General features: G+C 36.7%; 1 protein-coding gene across 1 annotated transcript in view; it reads left to right on the top strand.

The window, feature by feature from the left end:
• AK9 (adenylate kinase 9) overlaps positions 1-24,150 on the top strand; it is a 76,607-nt gene that overhangs the window by 44,500 nt on the left and 7,957 nt on the right. The window contains exons 17-29 of the mRNA XM_037393002.1: positions 2,735-2,941; positions 3,909-4,018; positions 5,018-5,230; positions 5,794-6,060; positions 8,680-8,685; positions 10,348-10,466; positions 12,167-12,386; positions 14,556-14,634; positions 15,448-15,632; positions 17,692-17,910; positions 20,687-20,900; positions 21,868-22,069; positions 23,231-23,377. Of these exons, the coding sequence (XP_037248899.1) occupies positions 2,735-2,941; positions 3,909-4,018; positions 5,018-5,230; positions 5,794-6,060; positions 8,680-8,685; positions 10,348-10,466; positions 12,167-12,386; positions 14,556-14,634; positions 15,448-15,632; positions 17,692-17,910; positions 20,687-20,900; positions 21,868-22,069; positions 23,231-23,377 (2,188 nt within the window). The remainder of the gene's footprint in view (positions 1-2,734; positions 2,942-3,908; positions 4,019-5,017; positions 5,231-5,793; positions 6,061-8,679; positions 8,686-10,347; positions 10,467-12,166; positions 12,387-14,555; positions 14,635-15,447; positions 15,633-17,691; positions 17,911-20,686; positions 20,901-21,867; positions 22,070-23,230; positions 23,378-24,150) is intronic.

Below are 24,150 nucleotides of genomic sequence, written 5' to 3'. Positions count from 1 at the left end.
ACTTGATCCCATCAGGTCCAGTATTACATCCCCTCTGGTAGGGCTATTACCTGGCTTAGGAAGTTGTCCTCAATGCATTCCAGGAGAGTCCTGGATTGCCTACAGCTCATCATGCTACTTTTCCAGCAGATGTCGGGGTGGTTGAAGTCCCCCAGAAGGACAAGAGCTTGTGAGTGCAATGCCTTGGGCTGAAGTAAGAAGGCTTCATCAGTAGGCTCTCCTTGATCAGGCTGTCTTAGTAGACACCAGCCACAAGGTTCCCTTTGTTGCCTCCATCTCTAATTCTTACCTATAAGCTTTCAGCCTGCTTGTGGCTATTCTTCAGAGACAGCTCTTCACACTCTATCCATTTCTTGATGTGAAGGGCAACCCCTCCACCCCTCCTTCCTCACCTGTCCCATCTGAACAGCTTGTAGCCATTGATAGCTGCACTCCAGTCATGGGATTCATCCCACCAAGTTTCAGTAATGGCAGCCAGGTCATAGCTTTCTAGCAGTATAGTGGCTTCCAGCTCCTCCTGTTTGTTGCTCCTACTGCTTGCATTGGTTCAGAGGCACTTCAGCTGGGCTGTTGGCCGTGTCACCTTCTTAGAGGCGCAGCCCTTCATTCCTCTGAGGTTTTTCACTGGTGTTCCCCTTTTGGCTGCTATTACCTCAGGAGCCCCTGGCTCATCTCCATAAGACTTCAAGTGTACTCCAGTGTAGCCTGCATGTCTCAGAACAACAGGCTGAGAGCCCTCACTAGCACCCCATCCCTCTAACCTTGGTGTATCATCCCACAGCTTGTCACAGGCAAGCCTGATATTATCCCCCTCCACTTTCAAGTCTAGTTTAAAGCTCTGTCAATGAGCCCTGCTAGCTCATGAGCAAAGACCCTCTTCCCCCTTTAAGAAAGGTGAATCCTATCTGATGCCAGTAAGCCTGGTGCCATGTAGGCCATCCCATTATGGAAAAACACAGACCTGTGGTGGTGACACCAGCCATGGAGCCACGTATTAATAGACTGGGTGTGTCTGTTTCTTCCATGTTGCTGCTCACAACTGGAAGGAGAAAGGAAAAAATAACCTGTGCTGCAGATTCCCTTAGCAACCATCCCAAAACCCTGAAGTCTTTTTTTGATCACCCTTGGACTATTTGTTGCAGCTTCATTGCCACCCACAGGGAAGAGCGGTAATGGGTTCACCTGCCATCCCAAGCAGGGATTTGCCTTGGTTTACTCCTTTCCTTTAAGCTACTACCTTCAGCCTGGCAGGGGGAAGGATACGGGATCCCCTTGACCTTGGGTTCTTTCTGGCGGCTGTTCCTGTTTGTGTCTCAGGGAGGGCAGTCTCTCTCAGACTCCCTGAGTCTCCTTAACCTTTCTGCTTCATCTCTAGCTCTGCCACCAGGCACTCCACCTGGTCACATCTCACACTGCTTTTCTCACTACTGCCATCCATTAACCATGAAAGGCTCTAGCAAGTCCTGCAGCCTGAGACCTGGGTGGCTGCATGTTTTCGTGGGAGCTCCATATTGCTCTGCGAGCATTTCCTGGGAGCTCAGCCATTCTGGCAAGTGCAGAGGACATAGCTTCCTGCCGGCTGATAACATAGCTAAGCTCCTTCTGAGAGGGTGATGACCACCAATTGAACTCACCTCTTGAGCTGGCAGGGTGCCTATGGTTTTCCTGCGTGCCCTTCCATACCAACTGCTGTGCAAACTGCTGCACCATGCCCTGACGCGCCATGCGCTGTTTGTGCGCTCTGCAGCGCTCCTGGTTGCTAGTGCTCCCTAGGCTGCTTTTTGTAAGTGTGCCTCGCCTTATTTGTTAGTTATGGTTAGAGACATCACTTGTAAGTACTCCTATATTGCATGGTTTAGTGTTTTAGCTCACTGCTTTGCCTTTACCAGTTTAGGATTTTAGTCTTCAATACCATCCTCCTATCCTTGATATTTACACTGATGTGGACTTCTCTGTTTAGTCCCTTCTTTTTCCTTTCTCCCAAAAATCTTCTATTTTCTCTGCAATTTTACCATGTTGCTCTTTATATATCTGTGTGCCTTCATTTGAGTAAATGAAGTTTTAATTAATTAACATCTGTATATTGAAATGCTGAAGAAGAAAAACATCTAGGAATATGCATTATATTTCTATTCACATGAAGAGAACATACTCCACTTAAAAAGAGCAGATACCTAACATGCAACCTGAACACCCCACAACAGCTTCAGTAACTGAACCTGAACCAGGTCAGAACATGACATTGCTTTTTTGCGGTGTATGCTAGTTTTCCAACTCTTTATTTTTTTCCTATACTGGTACGTTCCCTATGAGTCATGACCATATGGATAGCCTGTCAAAAACTGTTCATCATTAAATAATAATTTTTAAGTTAATGTATATTCCTTATATTTCTTTGCAGAAAGAGTCATTATATTTATTTATGTGCTGTGCTGATTTAAATAACCGTATGCAAATGTAGTTATGTAATTTGACCTTGTTTATTTTCCTGGGGAAGCATCAGTGTATACTATATCAGCATAACGGACCTGGCCTTTTCTAAGTGTCTTTATAAACTAATAATATAATAAACCATAATCGGGGGGGGGGGGGGGAGTTGGGGAATGAAGGAGCACTAAAAGAAATATGCCACCATATCTGATGAAAATAAAAATGATTCCAAAGCATAATGATAATTTTTAAATGCAAAACATTTTAGAGAAGTATTGCTTTCTATGTACTTTTTGATTTTCAGAAGTCATGCTACCTGATTTTGCAGAGGATGACTTCCAAGATATACCAGAAATGGAAATTATTAAAAGGAAAATTGACCTTTTCATGCATGACTGGCAAACAGTGGAGTCAGTAATCAAGCAGTCATCTCTAGTTCAGGTTCTTGTTTTAGAGATTGCTGAGCAAACTCCAGAAAGCCTGCTTAATCAAACTGTGCTGGCTATGGAAAGTAAGTAATACTGTTTATGTGATTTACACTTAACCTACCAAGAGGGATTTTGGAGAGCTTGTATGATGAGTATATTTGGGGTGTGGGGTGCGGGGGCGGGTGGTAGGTTATACTCAGTTCTGTATTACTCACACCAAGTGGGAACAGGACATGCTGTGTTCTGTGATTGAGCTGAAAAGCACACTAACAGCCTTTAAGACAATAGGAAGAGTGGGGAATATATATGTTTGAAAAAAATATATATGGCTATACAAATATATATATAATAGCTCCCTAAACATTCTGACAGTGCATTTCCCCGGTTACTTGCTCTATCTGTTCATGTCAGGATACTGGTTGAGACATGGACAGGTAACAAAGGTTCGCTTATGTACAGCATTCACTGAAGTCAATGATACTTTCAGGGTGTGTCATAATCTAAACTGCCCACCTGCACAGACTGTTTCAAGACTGGGTTTTTACAGTATTGGTATTTTTTTGGCAAATTACCTTTCTTCACTTGTGTGCTTAAATCTATAATTTTGAGTACTGGATAAATAATATTAACACTACATTTTTCCTACCATTGCTACAATGCAAGTGTTTCATTAACCAAAATGTGCTAGCTTTATAATCAAGTAAAATTTGACTGATTATTTTCCCCAATGAACAATAGTTAACACACTGTTGCAAACAGTAATGGCACTCTCTGCATGTGTTTGTATAATACTTTGTACTACAAGTTCCTGTTGAAAATACCAATTTACTTCAACAAAAAAACAACCAGTAAGTTTCCATTTTTGGAGGAAGTAATATATTATTCCTGCATCCAGGGAGAATATTTTGTGCTATGAGTAGTAGGAATGCAATATACAGTTGGCATGATTTGCTTTCACATACGTGCTTACTTTTATGGACAAAAGGATTATATTTTGACATTGTCAAATGAAAAATACTGAATCAGGAAAAAAAAAATTAACCTCTTCAGAACCTTTTAAATACCATGGTTGGGAATTATCTGCTGAAGACTTAGATGAGGAAGCTGAAGATCTGGCTGCTGAAGAGGAAGACGAAGAAGAGAAAAATGAAAATGAAGAAGTAAGCATGCTGGCTTTTTCTATTTATGCTTTTATTTTAATTAATTTATTTTCAGTTTGAACATAAACCCAGAGAAGTCAGATTTTGCACCTGATTTTGTATGATCCAATTTCAGCCTTCTTACAAAATAAAGATCAGCATATGCTTCAAGATTTTCATTGTATAGGAACACAGTGTTCTGGCTGATAGTCGTTTTAGTCCAGCGAGAAGCCTAAATACCCCATGCTAATAGAGAGGATGAATGTACCTAGCTTCGCCAGATGGTAAAGACAGGTTTTATTAAAGAAACAAATGTGAACTTTGATTTCTTTTAATTAACAATGATTCTGTGAGCCATCATATAAACATCAGAAGATGCGGAGTCCTAATGTGCAATCCTCTGTTTCATTTCAGCTATTGATAATTTTCAAACACACATTTTAATGAAATTAAAGCTCTAGCTTCACCTTTCCTTTATTCTCATCCTATATTGGAAGATTCTTATCCCCAGATTTAACAGTACAGGATATCCTTATACTGTAAGGGAGCAGTACTGATGAGATTTTTTAGAAATTGATTTTACTAAATAAGTAATCTGACTTCATAATACCAGCTCTCATTGCCTTTTCTGAAGAGGTCTACTTCTGCACATTTAGAAGCAACAGATTGTGGGTTTCAAGAACACAGCAGAAAAAGATTTTACCATAGATACTTCTAGCCTAATTTTGGTCTTCAACAGCTAAGTATGATATTATAATTTCAAATTTTAAATGATTATTCTTTACTCAATAATCCTTTCAGTAGAATGGGCAGTTTGTTTTCTAACTCTGAATCTAAAAGATGTGTATTTTCACAGACTTAATATTCAGTTTATAAACTATCTTGAGAACTACCATTCTCATTCAATGCCCAGTTGATGTATTTGACATTACTTAATCTGATCAATTCTGTTTACCTAATCCAAGTGAACTACTTAAGTCTAAGTGAACAAATAGTTTTTGAAAAATTTCATATTTTCAGGATGAAGAAAAAACTAAGGAAAAGAAAAGGCACATGGGAGACACAAAACACTTTTGTCCGGTCAGTCTGAAAGAGAACTTTGTCCTTTACCCAGGACTCTATGAACATGCAGCTAAATATCAAGAAAAGATTTATTACTTTTCAACGTCTGAGTACAGAGATAAATTTTTGAAGAACCCTGAGGAGTATGTGGCTCACAATGAACCAATACAAGTGAGAATCTTCAAAATTGTTTAAGCAGATAATAACAGATTAAAATCACAATTTTCCATTCCCATTTGTAATGGTTTACTATCGCTGATTTTTTCTAGGTAACAATAAAAGTATCAGGCAAGTCCTTGAAACAAACAAAACACATTGCTTCCCTCATGACTTTTTAGGGTACACTTAAATTAACACATTGAGTTAATGATGCAAATAGAAAAGAGAGGAAGAGTGTATAAAGGCTTACAATAATCATAAGATGTGATTAATAAATCACACATATTGGGTTCTTTTTTACTATCTTTAAGTTGTTGGGGGTTTTTTGTAAGTGAAAGAAGAGTAAAAAAAGAAGGGAAGATTTAGAAGAATTGTTTAATGAAGTTTTACTTTTACTTCCTGGTTTAAACTGCCATAGTGGATTTGTTCACTGTTTCTAGAGAGTAGAAAAGCCTGGAAAAATCAAAATCCAAAATAGACTGGTTTTGATGCAATTTTTATAATAATATCAAAAACAGTAGGGGTGGCACTGTAGACTCCAAACTGTTACAAAATGTTCCAATTTTTTCCTATAGGCCCCTCCTTTACGGGTGTGCTTACTTGGGACTCATGGAGCAGGTAAAACTACTTGTGCACGATACATAGCAGACAAATTAGGCATTTTCCATATTCAGTTCGAAGAGTATCTACAGGAATTGATCTTACCCAAAACTAAAGAGAAAGTTGGGCCCCATTTCAATGAAGAACCTGAAGAAGACGACAACAAAATGACAATTCTGACACAGGAACTGGAAGACTTCTCTCAGACCATGACTAAAACTGAGAATGAAAAAAGCAAACAGGTAATAACCTGATCTTCTTTATGTCCATACACAAATTAACCATTTTCAGACCAGAATAGGAATTTCCTATAAAATTCTAGCCTGATAAAAATTACTTATGTTAAATTACTTACTTGATGAAATTTGGAAGTAATAGTGCTTGACAATGTTTTCTTAAAAATGCCACAAACATTCTACAAAACATTTCCAAGAATTACACATAGGTTTTTTTCTAAACAGATTTTTTTTCTAAATAGATAGATGGACATAGATGCTAAATGGGGCACAGGAATACAAACTGAGGAAAAAAATAATGGGAAGGTATAGTTTCTTTCAAATATTTAAAATATGCCAGTTCAGTCAGGTGCACGTGATCCAATTGCACAGGAGTTTAGAAATGTCCCCAGCAGTGCTCTTTTCACTTTCTTGGGGCAAAAGAATAGAATGCCTCAACCAGCCCTTCAGTCTGATCACCCCTTGTCAAAAAATCAGAAATATTTCAGTGTTCCTAACAAAGTAACTAAGCTAATATTTTTTCAATATGGTAGGTTTTGTAACCTGGATTGTAGTGTCTTTGCTTATGGGCAGCAGAGTTTCAAACCAGAAAAACACTCTTGGGCAGCATAAACTGCACCTTGTATTTTAAAAACTGTTGCAAATAGCTTGATATTCATGATCCTGGTGAAATAATTAATGAATGATCATTTTCAGAAGATTACTTCTTTTTCTTAATCAGATTAAATACTGGTTCAAAATTGTTATACATGTACATTCTAAACCCCGTCCCTTACAGGGTGTAATTTCCCTGAACAATATACATTTACATGAATGTTTAATAGGAGAGAGTGATTTCTTTTTTTAGACATCAGTGGACAAGGTTTCAATGCAAATGAATTCTTCTTTAGGCAACAATGGATATGATAAAAGCCTTCATTATGTGGAGAAGTCTCAATACAGGTACAGAGCCTATTAATCTTTCAAAAAATGTATAATACAAAGAAATTGAAAATCTACCTCCTAGACAATACAAATAAGAGTTTATCCAACTCTCAGAGCTTCAGGAAGAAACAAGTTCCTGCGTCACATTCTAAGAGCCATTTTTTTTTGTGCTACTTATGCCTGCTGTGTTCCTTCAAGTTACTAGTCATCAAACACCTTCGAAGACTTCCTACCACCGTATCTAAGGAAACATGCAGGAGAGGATGCAGCCTACAGAGGAGGCATACAGAAACAACATCCAGGCACAGTGTTAGGAAGATGGCAGGAAGACAAGCACTCAGTGGAAGAGGAAATTAGTGACAGATCTGAGAGGCTGCAAGAAGAATTTCTATAGAACAACAGCAGTAAAAGAAAGACCTTGAAAATATGAGTCTGCTACTGAGTGGAGTAGATGACCTTTTGATGAAAGACGCAGAAGAGGCTGAGATGCTCAGTGCCTTTTTTACCGTGGTCTTTACAAGTACAGTCTAGTCTGTGGCCTGCTAGGTCTCTGCCTAATAGGAAAGAATGGGTGAACAGTGGTACTACTCACAGCAGAATAGGATCAAATTTGGGACCATTTATGTAGTCTGGACATGTACAAGTCAATGGAGTGCATTCACAGGTGCCAAGAAAGCTGCCAAAGGTGGATTCAAGGCCACTCTCTATTGTCTTGAAAAGCAGAGGAGGTGCCTGATCACTGGAAGGTAGCGTTCCTGATTAAATAATACAAGAGCAGGTAATATTGGAATCAAATGCTTCAACACAGAGGGATTACAGATCAAAATCATGTATGTCAGAACAAAAATTTCGGGTTTCATCAGTTAAATCTAAGAGGATGTTTGGGAAGTCAGTTTACAACTTGGTCATCACAGCCAAAAACATGGCAAGCTTTCCTGGCATTGATGGTTACGGCTGGCTCTCACTCATCTTTATTTTTTTGGCATCAATACATGTCTTACACTAAGACACTTCTGTTAGTATTTTTTCCTCATCATCATGCTGGTAAACAATCTTCTTCTACATTAGTTGTTGGGGTTTTTTTGCACTTCTTGTAAAGTGCTTTATCTGATGGCATGAGCAAAGCACAGCTGATGCAATTTCAGTTCCGTTTAGAAACCCATTCATTGGTCCATGCACATAACTCTAGAGGATAATTTCCAAGGCTGTGGACTCCCTAAGAATTTCTCTGAGCATGACTACCACCAGACTGTCCAACTACCCTGCTCTTCACTGACCCAGTACCTCTCCAAAATAATTTCATTTGATTTCATTTGCTCTTTCACTTTGGCACAAAATGCTAGAATTGTACCTATCAAAGCTTAAGGTAAGGGTCAGCTATAATATTCAAAGCAAAAATACTGAAGGCAAACAAAGCTTACCATGCAATCTGGGAAGTTTAGCAAAAAGATATCATCCTGGTTGGTTTAGGATGCGTCAACCAAAGCCTTCACAGCACTGATCATCTGGAGAGAAACCTTGTCCTTCAAACCACTGCTTTATGGGGTGTTCTCTTTTCTGTACCTGGAATATACCTCTCATGTTTCTTTTCTTTTCTCAGATACAAATGCCATTTCAGTAGCTCATCTGCAATGATGATGTCAGTGATAGATTTTCATATGGGTTTTACAGTTTTCTCCCACTTTACACATTTCTTTTAAGATGCCTGTGTTACAGATCTGGCTACCACTTTGCCTTCTTAGGTATCTGTTATGCCATACTAGCATCTCTTAATATATATTCACTGCATCATATATATATATGTTTATATACATGTATTTTCACTGTGACAGGCACTAGAGAAAATATTACTCACACACACACACATACTACATTAGACCTGTGGCTTCCAGCATATTCTCAAGTTCTTTTGGCTACATTATCAGAAAAGATGTCGAGCATAGGAATTCTTACTTAGACATGTCCTTGCAGCAATCAGCTCCCTACCATTATTCTGAGGGTTCCTGAATCACTTTGGATCCTTTTTTAAAAAAGGTTTATTCCTTTATTTTCTGACAGGTTATGCTAACAAATTCCTGAGCAATTTGGGTTAATATGACTACTACATGGGGAAAGGACAGCAGAACTTTGTAATGAATTCATGAAAGAGTTTCGGAGGACTTAAATCAATTTGCTGAGAGGGACAGGGGAATACCTAGCTGCATATCAAGTTTTCTCTCCAGGTGACATTGGATACAGCTTAGGTGCATGTTTGATGGCCACTGACATTTAAAAAACACACTCTTTTGGTAGTGTATATCTAGTCTTCTTAGACAAATATAGATGAATTTTGACAAATGAGGCCTTTATAAGGTATGGCAGAAAGAGTATTGAACTCTTTGAAGGATACCAGATACATTTATCTTACGAACTTAGCCATTCTGTTTTCAGTTAAAAAAAAAAACATCAACTAACTAGAAAATAGTATTTTCTTCTGTGAATATTACCATGAAAAAGTAACATGGTCAGCAGGCCAAGAACAGTGGTATTTTTTGACTTCTAATGTTGTATTTTATCCAGTATACTTGTAAAAACACATATCTTGATACTGCGACTAGTGTAAACTAATACAGAACCACCAATCTATACTCTCTTTTCATTCTTTTTACAGCAGTTTGTGTCAGGAAGCCATTGTATGAGAAGTGCATCCTCAGCCATATCAATATCACAGTGTTACACATTCTGAAAAAAGTTTTTTCACAAGAACTTATCAGCTAAATTTGGTATCTGAATGTTCTGCATTTGACTAGTCACTAATACTACTACTGCTTTGTAGAACAATGCTATCTGTCTGATTTCTGGTCATGTGCCCATACCCAGTAACCTTTACATATCTTTCTTTGACATCTTTCTTTGGATTGCATCAAAAGATAAAAGTTGCCTTTAAAAAGTGAAAAACATTCTGATGTAGTGCAGATAGTCTTCAGCACGAGAACATGTATAATTAAGTGGGAAACTTCTTGTAGGCAATTAGGTGAAACTAATTAGGATCATTTCAGTTTCTATTTCTCGGAATTAACTGTACGTATAATTAAATACTTAATGATTGTGCTTGGTTTAAGTTCCATTATAACTCATACAGCAGCAATTGCCCCAACTTTAGGGAATTACCCAACTTCAAGCACATGGAAAATATCCCAAAATGTAGAACGTAGTACAGTGAAATGTGGCAAACGAGATTGTTTCTGCTGGTTTAAATCAAACAAAGACAGTACCTTACTTAGCCAAAAAACAGTAAATGTGTCAAGTAGATCTTTCTTTCCTAATGTTTTGGGTTTGGATTTTTGGTTGTTTTTTTTTCATTTTTTTGTGGATTTTCTTTATATAAAGGAAGTGGAGTTAACTGATGAGGAAGAGGCAATCAAAGCAAATCTAATGGATAATGAGGCATTGCCTCCTGAAGTCCTTGATAACATTGTTCTTGACTGGTGGAGGAAGGAGCCATTCCGGTAACTGTAATTAGATTCTCTCTTTCTTTAATTAATCTTAGGTAGCAGATGTTCCATTGTGTCCATAATTACAAATAACTATTTCAGAGATTATTTCAATGCTCTTGTACTTCTTATGAATCATGACCTACCTCTCAGTTTTGTTGCTCCATTTTGATTGACATTTTGAGTGTAATAAAATGTCTTATGCGCTCTACACAGGACTGGACAAAAGTACTTAGCCCACTTGAGTTGGAATAAATCTCCTGAATAGCCAGGTAGTTTTTGTGGGCTTATGGGATAGATATGTAAATAAACCTTTTATATTTCCATGTAATTAATAAACAGGAAGAGCTGGAATCCAGCTGTAACTATTGGTTTCCATATATTGTAAATATTGTGTGGAAAGCAAAGACAAAGTATCAATGGTCTCCAAAATGACACAGAATCAGGTTACCTTATTCATTCTTCACAATCTGTACTCCAGTGAGGTAGCCCTGATAGACTTCCTTTCATATCAGAAAGTACATCCATAACACTGTGATAATGTGGATTATTGTTGCATAAATAAATAAGATTGTCGACTTCTAGAAAGCAGACTGGGTTTTTAGGATGTAATTTCAGCAGGGAAAATCCCTTTTTCCCTGTCCTATCTCTTCCATCCATTTCCATCTAGATCATAGCTGCTGGCAGCTTGATCATTAGGGTTCTATTCCTAACAGTATGAGAAATGCCTTAAAAAGAATAAACGACATCCTCAAATAAACTTTTGTCCTGCCAGCCCACAGATAGGGGACAACATTCTTTTAATGGTGTAAAAAGAGGGAGATCAGTTTTAGGAAAAAGAACGCACCAAGACAAAAAATTGCCCTGCCTTACACATCATGGTGTGATACTAGATTATATAAATGCAGTTTCATCAGGGTCTGTATAGCAGATAAGAACCTTCATCACGATCAATATCCTGCCCCAACTTTTTCCTACAGCATCCAGGACCACCTGTTCTTCCATCCACTCCAACTCCTTGTAGATTCTTTCGTTTTCTGCAGTTTCACAATGTATCCTACCAAGGTCTAAAGTAATAAAGAGACATATTAACCTCTTATTAACACAACATTTAGCTTTACAGAACTAGTCATCTGATTGAGATTGTAAGAGCCCCAACAAGCCGTAGAGCTTCCAGACATATCTGACCTGGTTTTAATATCTGCAGGAAGGGAGGTGTAGGTCATGCTGAGTGGCAAAATTGTCTATACTACAAGATATCTATGTGGCAAAATCCTGTACTACAGAAGAAATTGTCAGGCATTTCTGAAAAATACATTTTCAGGCGACAAGCTTTCTGCGCCAGATGTTACCAACATAATGTTTGGGGCACCTTCTATTTTTTTGAGAGCAGTGCCTGAGAAGTACTGTTTTTAGAGTCACACAAGCAATACTGAGAACACAATTCATTTTGGTTCTTTGAAGTTCTTCTTAAGTAATTAATCTCTGCACATTAAAACCTCAGAAGAAATAAATTTGTTAGTATACCAATTAAAATCGTATAGTAAAGTATCAGTTTTACATTGTCAAAAGATAATACCTGAAAGTATTCTTATGTTTACTCTTGCAACATATTTAACAAGGGAGTTTAAAGTGTTATTCAAATTAATTGCATTTTCACTGTGTTGCACTTTAAAGTACATTGTGTAATGATAAATATCTTATTTTCCAATTAGGTCCACAGGTTTTATACTAGACGGTTTCCCTCGTACTTCAGATGAAGCCCAGTATTTGTCAGAACGAGGACTCTGTCCTGATATTGCAGTTCATATTCAAGTAGAAGAAAGTGATGTTTTTGACCGTCTTTTTCCTCCACGTCTGAAAAAATGGAAAGAAAGACAATATAAAAAAATGGAAAATAGAATGAAACTGAAAGACCTGAAAGCAAAAATAAGGGTAAGTTTTCAGTCCTTTCTCCTTTTTTTGTAATTTCAGCGGCACAGGTATGAACACAGATTCTAAAACTCCCAAAGCAGTGAAGAGCTCACAGAGAAACAGATAGGGGAGCCACAAGACGCAGCTCCACACATTCACAGCATTCCTAGATTTACTATAGGAACTACAAAGAATTTAGGACTCCATTCCTCTGTGCAACTAATTCGTGCAGCCCAAGAAAAGCAGCTGATGATGCCAGACATCTGGGAAGTCCTGAACAACTAGATGGAAATAGTGAATACGGCCATAAAAAATCAAATACCCAGCTCACACACTGTACTGTTGTTGCATCCCAGATTCCCTGAGCATGTGCTGTTGAGCTGATCTGTATCTTCCATAGGCTGACTTCACAGGTACTGTATATGGTGTATGTGTCTGTGTTTCCAGCTATGATACCCTGCACAGAAATATAATAGCACTAAGCTACATTCTCAGTGCTGTTACACCTGCAGAGTCTCTCATTTGAACAAAGCTGTGACTACTACTGAAAAAGTTTCAAGCTACTTGAAGTAACCTAAAACCTCTGTGCAGATGTTTACAATCAGTACGTGCAATATATTCAGGGTTCCTAACTTTCTATAAAAGCAAGATAAAGTACTTCATATGTACTATCAGAAAAGGTCTGAGCATAAGGTACTACAGAGCAGCTGACTCAAAGGACATTAGTACAACGGAATCTGGGACAGGGCTCATATAATACCAATAAGTTTTCTGAACAGCTTGTGCCAGAGGTTGGCTCTGAGAATGCACATAATCTATGAGAGTTAAAATATTTTTCTATTTAATCTTTCCTGATGCAAGTTGTAAATCTTGTTGGAAAAGGTGCATTTTAGTGAGCAGCCTACATTGCTGTACTAAGCTCACCATGTAAGGAATCACTGATAATTCAAGTGGCAAATACCTGTGCTACAGATTCTAGGGTCCAAACTTGTAATGAACAGTGTAGGCATCAATATGGCTCCTGATGACAAAGGAAAAGAGCAGGTTCTTATTTAAAACACATACACAAAACAGTGATACAAACTGGTAAAGGCATTAAGAAGTAATGAAAGATCAGAATCAGGATTTCCTGAGTAACAGTAATTTGATACTTTTGCTCCTGCATATTGCAGTGTAGTTTTTAGTTACACATGGAGTACTCTTCCATAGCATCCAGTAGGTGAGCAAGTTGGATGGTGCTGTGCCAATGCAGCATTGCTGAGTGTACTGTTAACCCTTCCTTTGTTCCTAAAGCTGGAGGGCATACAGAGAGTCCAGGCAGAGCAGACAGACCAGTTGAATGCTACCCTAGAGCTTCCTTCTCCACTGTAAGAAGCTGGCAACAAGACACCGAGAGCAATGAGTACAGCTGCAGTGCCTTGTCGTTCAGGAACACCAGAGTTTAGTCAAAAGAGTAGAGCAAATTACTCTTTGCAGAGTTTCTTGCTGCTCTGCTTAGAATGCTCAGGTATCCAGACCACTTCACTTGGAGTTAACATGGATTTCTGAAATTATACTATTGCCTGCATGTTGACATACTTAGTTTTCCTGATCTCAGTCCAGGCAACAGCATCACAGTGTGCAAGAACAGCAGTAACAGGTTGAATTCCCATCAATCCCACTGGCCTTAAGTATATTACTTCAGAGCTAGGATTTAACCATCAAGTGTTCGACATGTATCCGCTAAGTATGTATGGGGGACTACATTTCAAATGCTTGTAACACGGTAAAAATTGTGCAGTTCTAAACAGCCATAGAGAACAGCACACATTTAATAGTATGTTCAGTCACCCCTTTGCCTAATGGCATAAACCACCTATAAGCTTAGAAACTCTGTAGTTTACCAATAACAATATTATATTTTCAGTGTGATCAGAATCACAGTCTTACACACACCTCTCCCCCACCCCAGCCTCAGCAGTTGACAAATTGGTTTTACTAAAATTTAGTTACATGTTCACCTATACAGAGGTACATCTGGTCTGCAAAATATCAAGCTGCCAAGATAGTATTTTTAACATTAGAAGCAACATGAAACAGAGTTTCAAGGTGGAAAGAACAACATTAATTCTAAATCACATTACCAATTCTCAAGGAAAAGCTTTTATTAGCAAATATCATTGTCATCTTACATCTTTTTTTCACTAACAGGATAAGAGGATTGCTAGAAGAAGGGAAGAACTTTTAGCAGAACAAAACCAAAAGAAACAGAAGGTAAGAAAACAAGCCAGTGAGAAAGATTTTAAAGAGAAGTGTTTGCAGTCATATCTTAGAAATTTCTAGAGCTTTTAGTTGCAGAGTTTTCAGGGCAATGTAGAATAGTAAAAATGTGATAGACAATCAGAAACTTTATTTTCAAAAATAATTTGACATGATATTTAAATTGGTTTAGAAACTATTGATTCATGAACAATAAAACCAATTTTTAAAGAATTCTCAATATGTTCTTCAATTCAGCAAAATACTTACAAATGTGTTTAATGTATCTAATTTGTAAGCATAAGAGTAGCCCCACTAATTGCAATTAGGCATGTGTTTCAAGTACTCTGTCGAATCCATGGTTAATCCAGAATAGGACTGTACCAGGATTTCTGCCCAAACTCAATTACACAGTATATTTATAAATGCATTAATGTACTACTTGACTGCTCATGAAATTCTGTCAACAACACTTTCAGCTAACATGCTTGTTTATAACAAAGTCATGCCAAACTACAATACCATGTATGAAAAAAATACTCCTCTTATCAAAACTGCCATGTAGCGCTTTGGTTTTTAAGCAGTCTTGGAACTGGTACAATGCTTCACTGCTTCACTGTATGCACTACACAATACCTCTGTATCTTCTTCTGAAATACAATTCTAAAATGTACTAGATTTTTGCTTACGATAAAGGATACCCTTTATCGTAATGAGGTTTTGTTGAATTAATGATTTTTCCAATCAAAAAAGAGACAAGAAGACCATATGTTCCTTCAAAACATCTGTATCATAGACATGAAAATACAAAATAATTTACCTTTATAGGCTTTAGCAAATAAAGAGCATTCTGAGGAGGCAGATGAGAATGAAAATGAAGATGTTGAAGCTATACTTACAGAAGAGTTTTTAGAAGAAGAAGAAGAAGAAGAGCCTGAAGAAGAACAGGAGATTGATGCTGTTGACCGCATACAAAATGAAATTACAGAGAAGTTTGATTCAGAAATAGATGGTTTACAAGGAGTACAGGTACCTACTCCACTGCTTATTTTGTTAAATTATATGATCACATGATGCAAGAAGAGTTTTCAGTTTTGTCAAATTTAAAAGTTACAGTGCTCAAACAGCTGTGCTGCTGTACTCATGATGTAAGTACGTAAGCAAGATGAATACTGTAGTGAGAAGGTAAATACTTTTAAAAATATATAATTCATAAGACTAATATTGTGAGGAAAAAACAAAGGAAAATTTTGGGTAGACCTACCCAGTCTTGGGGTCCTCACTTCCTTTTTGATAGGTCAGTTGATGCAGGCAACCAAACTAGAGAGTCATAAATATATAAACAGTATTTTGAAATAATTTTTAAGGCAGAGTTCTTATTAGACATCTCTGATTTTTTAAAAATACAGTTCTTAGTAAAATAATTTTATTGAAAACAGCACAACTACCTATGTTGAGGTAACCTCACCTAACTTTAGGTATCTGCAACCTTAATGCTCACATATGAAGGCAGTAAGTAGATTGGTGCCATTTGTTTACTATATAATAAGTATCTTACTTCAGGAGGAAATTTACCATATTTTAGAAGAAACTCTACCCAATGACCAGAGAGAAAGTTTACAGAATAGATCAGCCAACACATGGATGTAAGATCTGCAAAATGAATCCAACCTTTACCAACACCATAAGTGTGACTGACTCAGGGTTCACTTTATTTTAATAGTTGATGGATTAAATTTCAGACGAATCAAGAATAAACTCCTAACATTCTTTGTGCTACAAGGAACCATAAGCTGTGTGGAAAATATTAATGTTTTGTGCTCAGAGATCCACCCTTCCATTAATTTTGGAAGAAGGTGAATTGAAAGTACATTCAACTTCCAAAAGTGACTGTAAAATCATGATTTTATTGAACTATTAATTGCATATAATCATGTATCCCAATGATAATCACAAAAATAATTTTAGGGGTTCTGAATGTAGCTTGTAGCTAATTTCGCCTTTCTGAATATAAACTGAATTTGTGAAATAGAACTGGAAAGAATTTAGGGTAAGGCCCAGGACACACCATGAACAAGAAACCCCAGTAGCAGCCTTAGCTCTTTACATAAACAATACAATGTTTCAAGTTAAAGCCAGTGGAATACTATGCATAGTTCTTGGAGCATTTTACTCTCTGTCATTTGGGAGCTTATCTTTTGTTGCGTGAGTAGACTGATGAAAAATTTGATCAGAAAAGGTACGGGCAATTAAGAGAGCTGACTACTGTTTTAGAATTTTGTTATTATATTGAGTTCTGCTTATGACAGTAAGTGGAAAGATACGAGACTGTGGATCTATATAGATATTATATAGAAATTGAGGAATTGTACAGAAGTAGTATCATATAATAGAATTACATATTGGGACTAGATACTACTGATGTCCCCTAGTTACAGCTTACTCAGTATTTTTCCCTTTATTTTTTTAATTCCAAAAACATTTATGCCTTAATCAACTTACTATTTCTGATTCATTATTCAAGACTTTTCTTTATTGTTCTCTGATTCTTTAATTGTTGGTTCTCATTGACATTGTAGAATGTTGGTCTTTTATTGAAAAATAAATTATGACATTAAAACACATTAGCACTTGTAAAAGTGTTAAGTTTCTAGAAAAAAAATCTGTAGAAAATGGGTTGGTTTTATATTTTCGTTGAATAAGCTGGAGAGCAATAAATCACCAGAGAAGAACACTATTTTCATAAAGTAGCTAAATAAGCTATCCTGAATTGCTTGGAGTAGGGAAAGAATGATATATGGGTGTTTTTTTTAAAAAAGATACAAAGATACTTCTCAAGCTTGATTGTCAGATTGTCTTTTTTTTTTTTTTTTCCTTAATAGTGTGATACTTAATGTAGGCTGGGTAATTTAAACTTCAATGGGCAGGAAGACCAATTCTCATCTCAAATCAAATTTTTCTGATTTACGGTGACTGAGAACATGCTCAAGAAGTCCTTGATAGTTCACAGAAAATCTTGCTGTCAGTCATTATTAAAAATGTGTTTGTGTTTATGGTTCTAATGTTTCATTATGTTTTCATTAACCAGGAAGAATTTGAAAAATTGTTAATACCACAAATCAAGATCAATGGAGGACGGAAGCCTCACATTGTACGCTACCAAATATATAGCAAGCTGAATTCTTTACTGGAAAATCGTGGAAGCCTTTTTGAGAAATGTTACCCAATAAGTTTGCCACTTGCAAATAAGATGCTAGCTTTCTCATATAAATTTCTGAGTTCTTTTGGCCAGTGGGATCCAATCAAGGTAATGTTCTTAGATAGCTAAAGAATATTTTCAAGAAGTAATACTTTTTAAAAATGTATTTCATATTAAAAAAATTATCAGACAGTAGAAACTAATACCAGAAATATTTAATGAAAACTACATTACTGAATTAAAATTACACCATTGAATACACACAAAATACAGCAAGCGTTGATAATAAAATGTGTTTTTTCAGTGTCTTTTCAGTGTTGCAGCTAAATTGAGGCTGAGAGGCATTCAGTAACATCTGTTACATTAGCATTGGCAACACAATGAAAGGTGACACTGAATCATAAAGAAATGCTTAATTTCTAATGATAAACAAAACACAGGACAATGGAGAAGATCTTAAAGCCTTCCAGAAGCAATGAAAAAAACCTAAAAGGATTTGGTGTTTGAACTTGTAAGAAGCCACACAGGTGGCCACCAGCCCTAGCAGTGGCAGAAAAGTAAACCAACAAATTTTAAATGCATGTAATACATCAGCAATAATTCTTTATTGTCAAAATTTACAAATTTTGAAGAGTAACAAAACTAATTCCATAGTACTTTACTAAAGATCTTGGTAGTTGAGGTCAGAAAGTATTCATGTCTATCCCCAAAAGTGTGCTGATAAAGTTTTATAGTGGCAAGTGAAACATTAGTGGGTAATTTTTTTGGTTTTAATGCTAGAAATAAAAGCAAGTTGGATTGTGAGTAAATCAGAAATAAAAAAGGAGAATTGATTAAAAAAACCCCAGTGAACAAGATACAGAAAGGAGGAAGTTCCTGAAAGAAACGTACTTCGGCCTTCATTTCACTATGCTAATTAATCAAGTAATTTTATTCCCTTTTGTATAGTCATCATGTTGGATCTTCACCTGTTCCAGATGACATTTACCTTTCTTTAACCTTGGCAATCAGCATTGTATACAGATCAACTCTTACTATGGATTTAGATAATCAAAATACTTAAAATGTTTTAGGATCAGAATTGCCTTTTTTCATGGCTGCATCAAATTGGCAGCTAATAATCTAGGGGCATATTAATAGAAGTAGATACTTCTTCTCTTCTGTCATTTCCAATAATTGAATCCCAGCTTTTATGTTGAATTCTTATTACTCCCTCCATGCTAGACCTTGCACTTTGTTCTACTAGATTTCACTACATTTTTGTCTTCTCATTTCTCCAGTTCATTCATTTATGCTGTATTTTACTAACCAAGAAGTACAGTTCAGTTAGAAGAAAGAAGTCATAGAAAGCTATTATATAAAATCAGAGTGGTGTGCTGATAGTGGAAATGTACATGCTGACAGTAATGAAAGGGAAATAGATCATTTTGAGAGTATTTTAGGATATAATGGAAATGATGACATTGATTAAGGACCAGAGGGTTTTTTTAATAGAAAGGCAGATAGAGTATATGACAATTACTTTTAGATTAAATTTGGGGGTGAGGAAAGTAGTTATGCAACTGATTAGATAAGCAGAGAATAAAAAGGATGAGCTGAGGGAGGAATGGGAGCAGATATACAGTAGAACAGACTCCTGACATCTTATAAATTGAGGGCAAGCACCCTGCAATGACTCGATGCAGGAACAGGAACCTAAGAATCAGGGAATGGTCTGGCAGGTAATGCCATGCAGTTAAACAGTCCCATCTCTTACTGTAACAACCAAATCAACAAATCCATGTATTTACTGACTCCTTCAAAGAATACTAATAGATTTGTGAGGTGTGATTTCCCTCTACAAGAAGCTGAGTGTTGGCTCTTCCCTGTTATTTCTTATGTATGCTTGTAACTAGTTTTTTCCTTAGTATCTTTCAATTTGCTCGATACAGGGTCATATTTACTGGACTATGTTTGCCAGGATCCATCCTGGAGGTCTTAAAAAAATAGTCACTTTCTGCACCTTCCTCTTTTGTGGAAGAAAGGCGAACGTAAGCAATAGGTTACACGTTAGTCAGTCAAAATTTCATTTCTGAGTCCCTCTAAAACTGCAAGGTGAATGTCATCTGGTCTGGGCAAATTTTCTACAGATGTCAACAGTTTGCTCTAAAACATCTTTTATTGATGCTTTAAGGCAGTTCCTCCAAGAAGGGCTGCAACAGGGACGTAACTACGTTCTTCCATAGTGAACAGTAGTGCAAGGAATTCATTTAGCATTTCTGCAATGGCCATTTCTGCCATTAGTGCTCCTCTTACATCTCAATGACCCATCAACGCTACAGATTTTCTAGTGGGCTGTGTTGTGTTTGACAAGATTTCACCAGCAGTGTATCTAGTCTACCAAAAGCTTTTTTGGCTTGCCTTGTTGTGGTTTTACACTTCACCTTAAGTAAGTATTGATATTCTTTTCTGTTTTCTTCATTTGTACTTGTATTCTTAGTATTCTCAGTGTATTTTCTCCTGTCAAGCAGCTAAATGGTTTTAATTCACAGGGGAATAAAATGATTTTCTTTATTCCTTGAAAATAATAATAAAAAAAAATTTACACCTGACTACACTGACTTGATGGACAGAAAGTGTTATGGTACCACCTACTGGAAATAGTGAATATTCTCTCCATCTTCAATTTTACTTTGTCTTTTTGTATAAGAATTGCCTGTGTATGCAAGTTCCTCACACTAGATGAACTATTATGTCCATATGCATGAATTTGAGAATGCTTTGATGTTTTATTTTAATATAGTTGGTACTCCTCTACCTGCCTATAAAGTCACTTCTGTAGGATGAAGGGAGAGGAGGCTTTGTCAAACCTAATCAGCTGCTTCTCATTTTGTATATGCTACAGCTCAGGGAAGGAGATGTAATCAAAGCACAACAAAACCATGAAAACACAGTCTTTCCTGTAATCCATCGGCAATATATTTATTTCTTTTCAAGTAAAGAAAATAAAGAAACATTTATGAAGAATCCCATAAAATATATTCGTCAGCCAAAACCTAAACCAGCTGTGCCAATTAAGATTGCAATTGTGGGACCTCCAAAATCTGGAAAGACTACAGGTAGGAGCCAGTATTATCTATAAAGCAAAACCTTATCTAATGACTGAAGCTGTATCTATCATTACTGCTAGTAAAAAATCATAAACCATTAATATCATTGGTCTTCCTGCTTTTCTTGCTGGGTATAGATTCTTTTAGTTACATTCTCTAGGGTCTCATCTGACAGTCAGATACTTACATGCTGCCCATCTGAATTTTACCCCAGCTTCTTAAGAAGTTAGTGACCTGGACTGGCACTTAGAAAATCCAGACTTACATTATTTATACCCCTTGTATTTATTTCTGATTATTTTCTAATTGTTTCTTATTTGTTTCATTCAATATATTCTAATGTAAAATGAAGAAATAAATATTCCTATGATCAAGGACCAGAACCCAAAACTCCACATTCCCCAGTCTGTTTCCAATCTTCTAGATTAAAAAAGAACAGTATTTCCATCTTTCTTCCCTCTCCATCTTCATCTGTGACTCTTTCAATCCACAGGCCTCTGCCTTTAACTGGAGGAGGAGAAAATTCAGCTAACACCATAGCTTAATTATTAGAATAGGGTGTTAGAAAAAGAAGAGACAAGTGAAAATCATCTCACATTAAGGAGGAAATTTTAACCCTGTTTTCCATTTCCTGAATAAATAAATGATTTATCCGCTAGGCTGTTCTATAAAAGGGGCAGCAGTGGAAGCATATTTTCTAAGATATTTTATAATGACATGGACTATTGCTGCTGAGGTTTGTGCTGAACTGAACGTTGTTAGTGCATGGGGCATGCTCTGCACATCTGCCAAGCTCTGGGTCCCTTAGGGGCCTAAGCAGGGTTAGGTACCCACTTACCAAGATTACACAATGGAAATGATCCAGGGAATAAGCTGACCCGTTAGTTTTTAAGACTGAGGAGATAAGCAGATACTTGAACAGACTGCTAGTTTGTGATGTTGCTTATGTAAAAGTTGAAATCAACATGTTTTGCAGTTGCCAAGAAATTTGCTAGTGTATATGGGTTACTGCGCCTGAGTATGGGAGATGCCATACGGCTTGTGTTAAACAACCAGCCAGAGAGCGAGCTGGCACTAATGTTAAAGTGGCATCTTCACAAAGGACTGACCGTACCTGATGAACTGGCCATCCAGGCTCTAGATGTGGCTCTGATGAATCACGTATGCAATACCACTGGGTAAGAGTCTTGTTTGGGTTTTGGAGGTTTTTTTCAAGATATGCCAGTCCCTCATAGGCAGTGATTCCCATGTTATTACTGTAAAACAATTTCTTATAAACACCTCAGCTGTTTATGTATTAACAAAATAATCCATACAAAATGAGGTTCTTCACATTACTCTGGGAAACCAGGCTAAAGCATAATTTTCTGTAATTTTCAAGTAGCTATATTGCAGTAAATTCCAGTAGTATGCTTTATGAAAGTTACCTTTTTTCAGTCAATAAGCCAATATTTTCTATTATCCTTTAAGAACTACCATTTTATCTCTCTTATACCAACTCCAATACCAACTTGGACACATCTGATTCTCTTTGGTCATGCAAACTGGTTCAGTACACAAGGTTTTTTCTGGCTTTGTTAGCAACTAAGTTTTTAAGGAGGAACTGAAACCGGTGCGTCCTTCCACCTCATTCATATGTGATCCTGATTTCCTAGGCTCTTTCTCCACCACTGAAACACCTTCCAAACTGGGCAGACTTAAAAAGTTTCATGATCGTGACTTCATGACTTTCAACTCCTCTCCCCAAAAAGGAGAATTGTCACAGGAAAAGGCAATTGTGCAGTAATCTTTGAAACTTATTTGAGCTTGAGATCATAATTATTTCAATTTTTCTTTCATATTAAATATTGGATTATTGTTTCAGTATATTTTCCCCCAGTACTGCCTAACATGTGCAAAGCATTTCTTCTTCAATACAACTTAAAAACTCTTCAAGTACTGTAAATCATTTTACTTTTCACTTTGAAAACTACTCCTCCCAATCCATGTGGAGATATACCTTAGTTAAAATTATGTTTCTGAATGATTGATGTGTCAGAATTTTAAAGTCCACTGTTTTTGTAAGTCAGAGCCATCCATTTACATTCCTATACTTTTTGCCCTTTGTGTATTTCCTTTAATCTTTTCTATTTCTTATTATGTCTACTTGATCTTTTCTTTTTTAATTTGATTGTAAATTCTTAGGACTGAAGACTGCACCTATCAAGTCAGGGCAGAGATACTTCATGGCATGGGTGTAGACTTTTGCCTCTATTGAGAATGTACTAGGAATATACATAGTCTTAATGGTTAATTAGAAACTGACTTCTTAAGAAAACTGTGTTTCTGTTTGCATGCAGAGTTGTAATTGATGGATATCCAGTAACAAGAAAACAAGTAAACCTCTTGGAATCAGCTAGGATAATTCCAGTGAAAATCTTTGAATTAGGAATGGATGCAAAGGAAGTGTCCAGAAGAGCACTGTTGGATAAGGAAAGCATGAATAGGTAGTGATGCTCCCTGGTAGCAATAATTTTACCCACATGGTATTGTCATTTCTCTGTTTATGTGCCTCAGTGCTATACCCACAGAGGCTGCGTCTAAGCTAATGCATAACCCAGCTGTCTCCAAACTCTGAACTCTGAAACACACATGAAAAGACATGGGCACCCGTCCCTCTACATTCTAATGCTTTGATTTCCATAGACCAGAAATGGAGGCATAAGGAATTTGTGGCCAGATCCCCTGTGATTGCATGATTGAGGTCACAGGTGTGCAATGCTGTGCACCCAATGCTTAGTTAAATTTGTTTTAATTAAACTGTACATCAGAAACGTTACTAGTTCACTCTGCTGCTGAAGTTTAATATTCACCAATTGAATTATTATCATCATAAGGGAAATTGCTATTTCATCTAATAAGCTCTCTTTTAAGTCTTAATTGGATTCCTTTTTAAAAGATGGAAATAATGTATATTTTAATAACACATACAATTCATGAGTTACTCATCTAAAACTTTCACTTCAGCTTGCTCCCTTCTTTGTTTTTCTAAGGAGATAAATATTAAAGAGCTGTTGGTTGTTTTTGAGGAAGAGCAGTAAGTAGTTTATAAACAGAGAATTAAAAAGAACAGAACATTCATGTTAAAATTAAATTCTATAAGAACCTGGTTCTCATTAAAGGAAGTGTTTCTAAGAAGTTCAAGACAGGTTAGAGCACTATTGCATGACTCTTCATTTTGTCTTTCTTTTTATCACATAATCAGTACAATGTTTAATTG

The sequence above is a fragment of the Falco rusticolus genome, chromosome 6 (genome assembly GCF_015220075.1).
Source record: "Falco rusticolus isolate bFalRus1 chromosome 6, bFalRus1.pri, whole genome shotgun sequence".
Classification (NCBI taxonomy): domain Eukaryota; kingdom Metazoa; phylum Chordata; class Aves; order Falconiformes; family Falconidae; genus Falco; species Falco rusticolus.
Note: the sequence above shows the minus strand (reverse complement) of the source record. Positions and strands in the feature narration are given on the sequence as shown.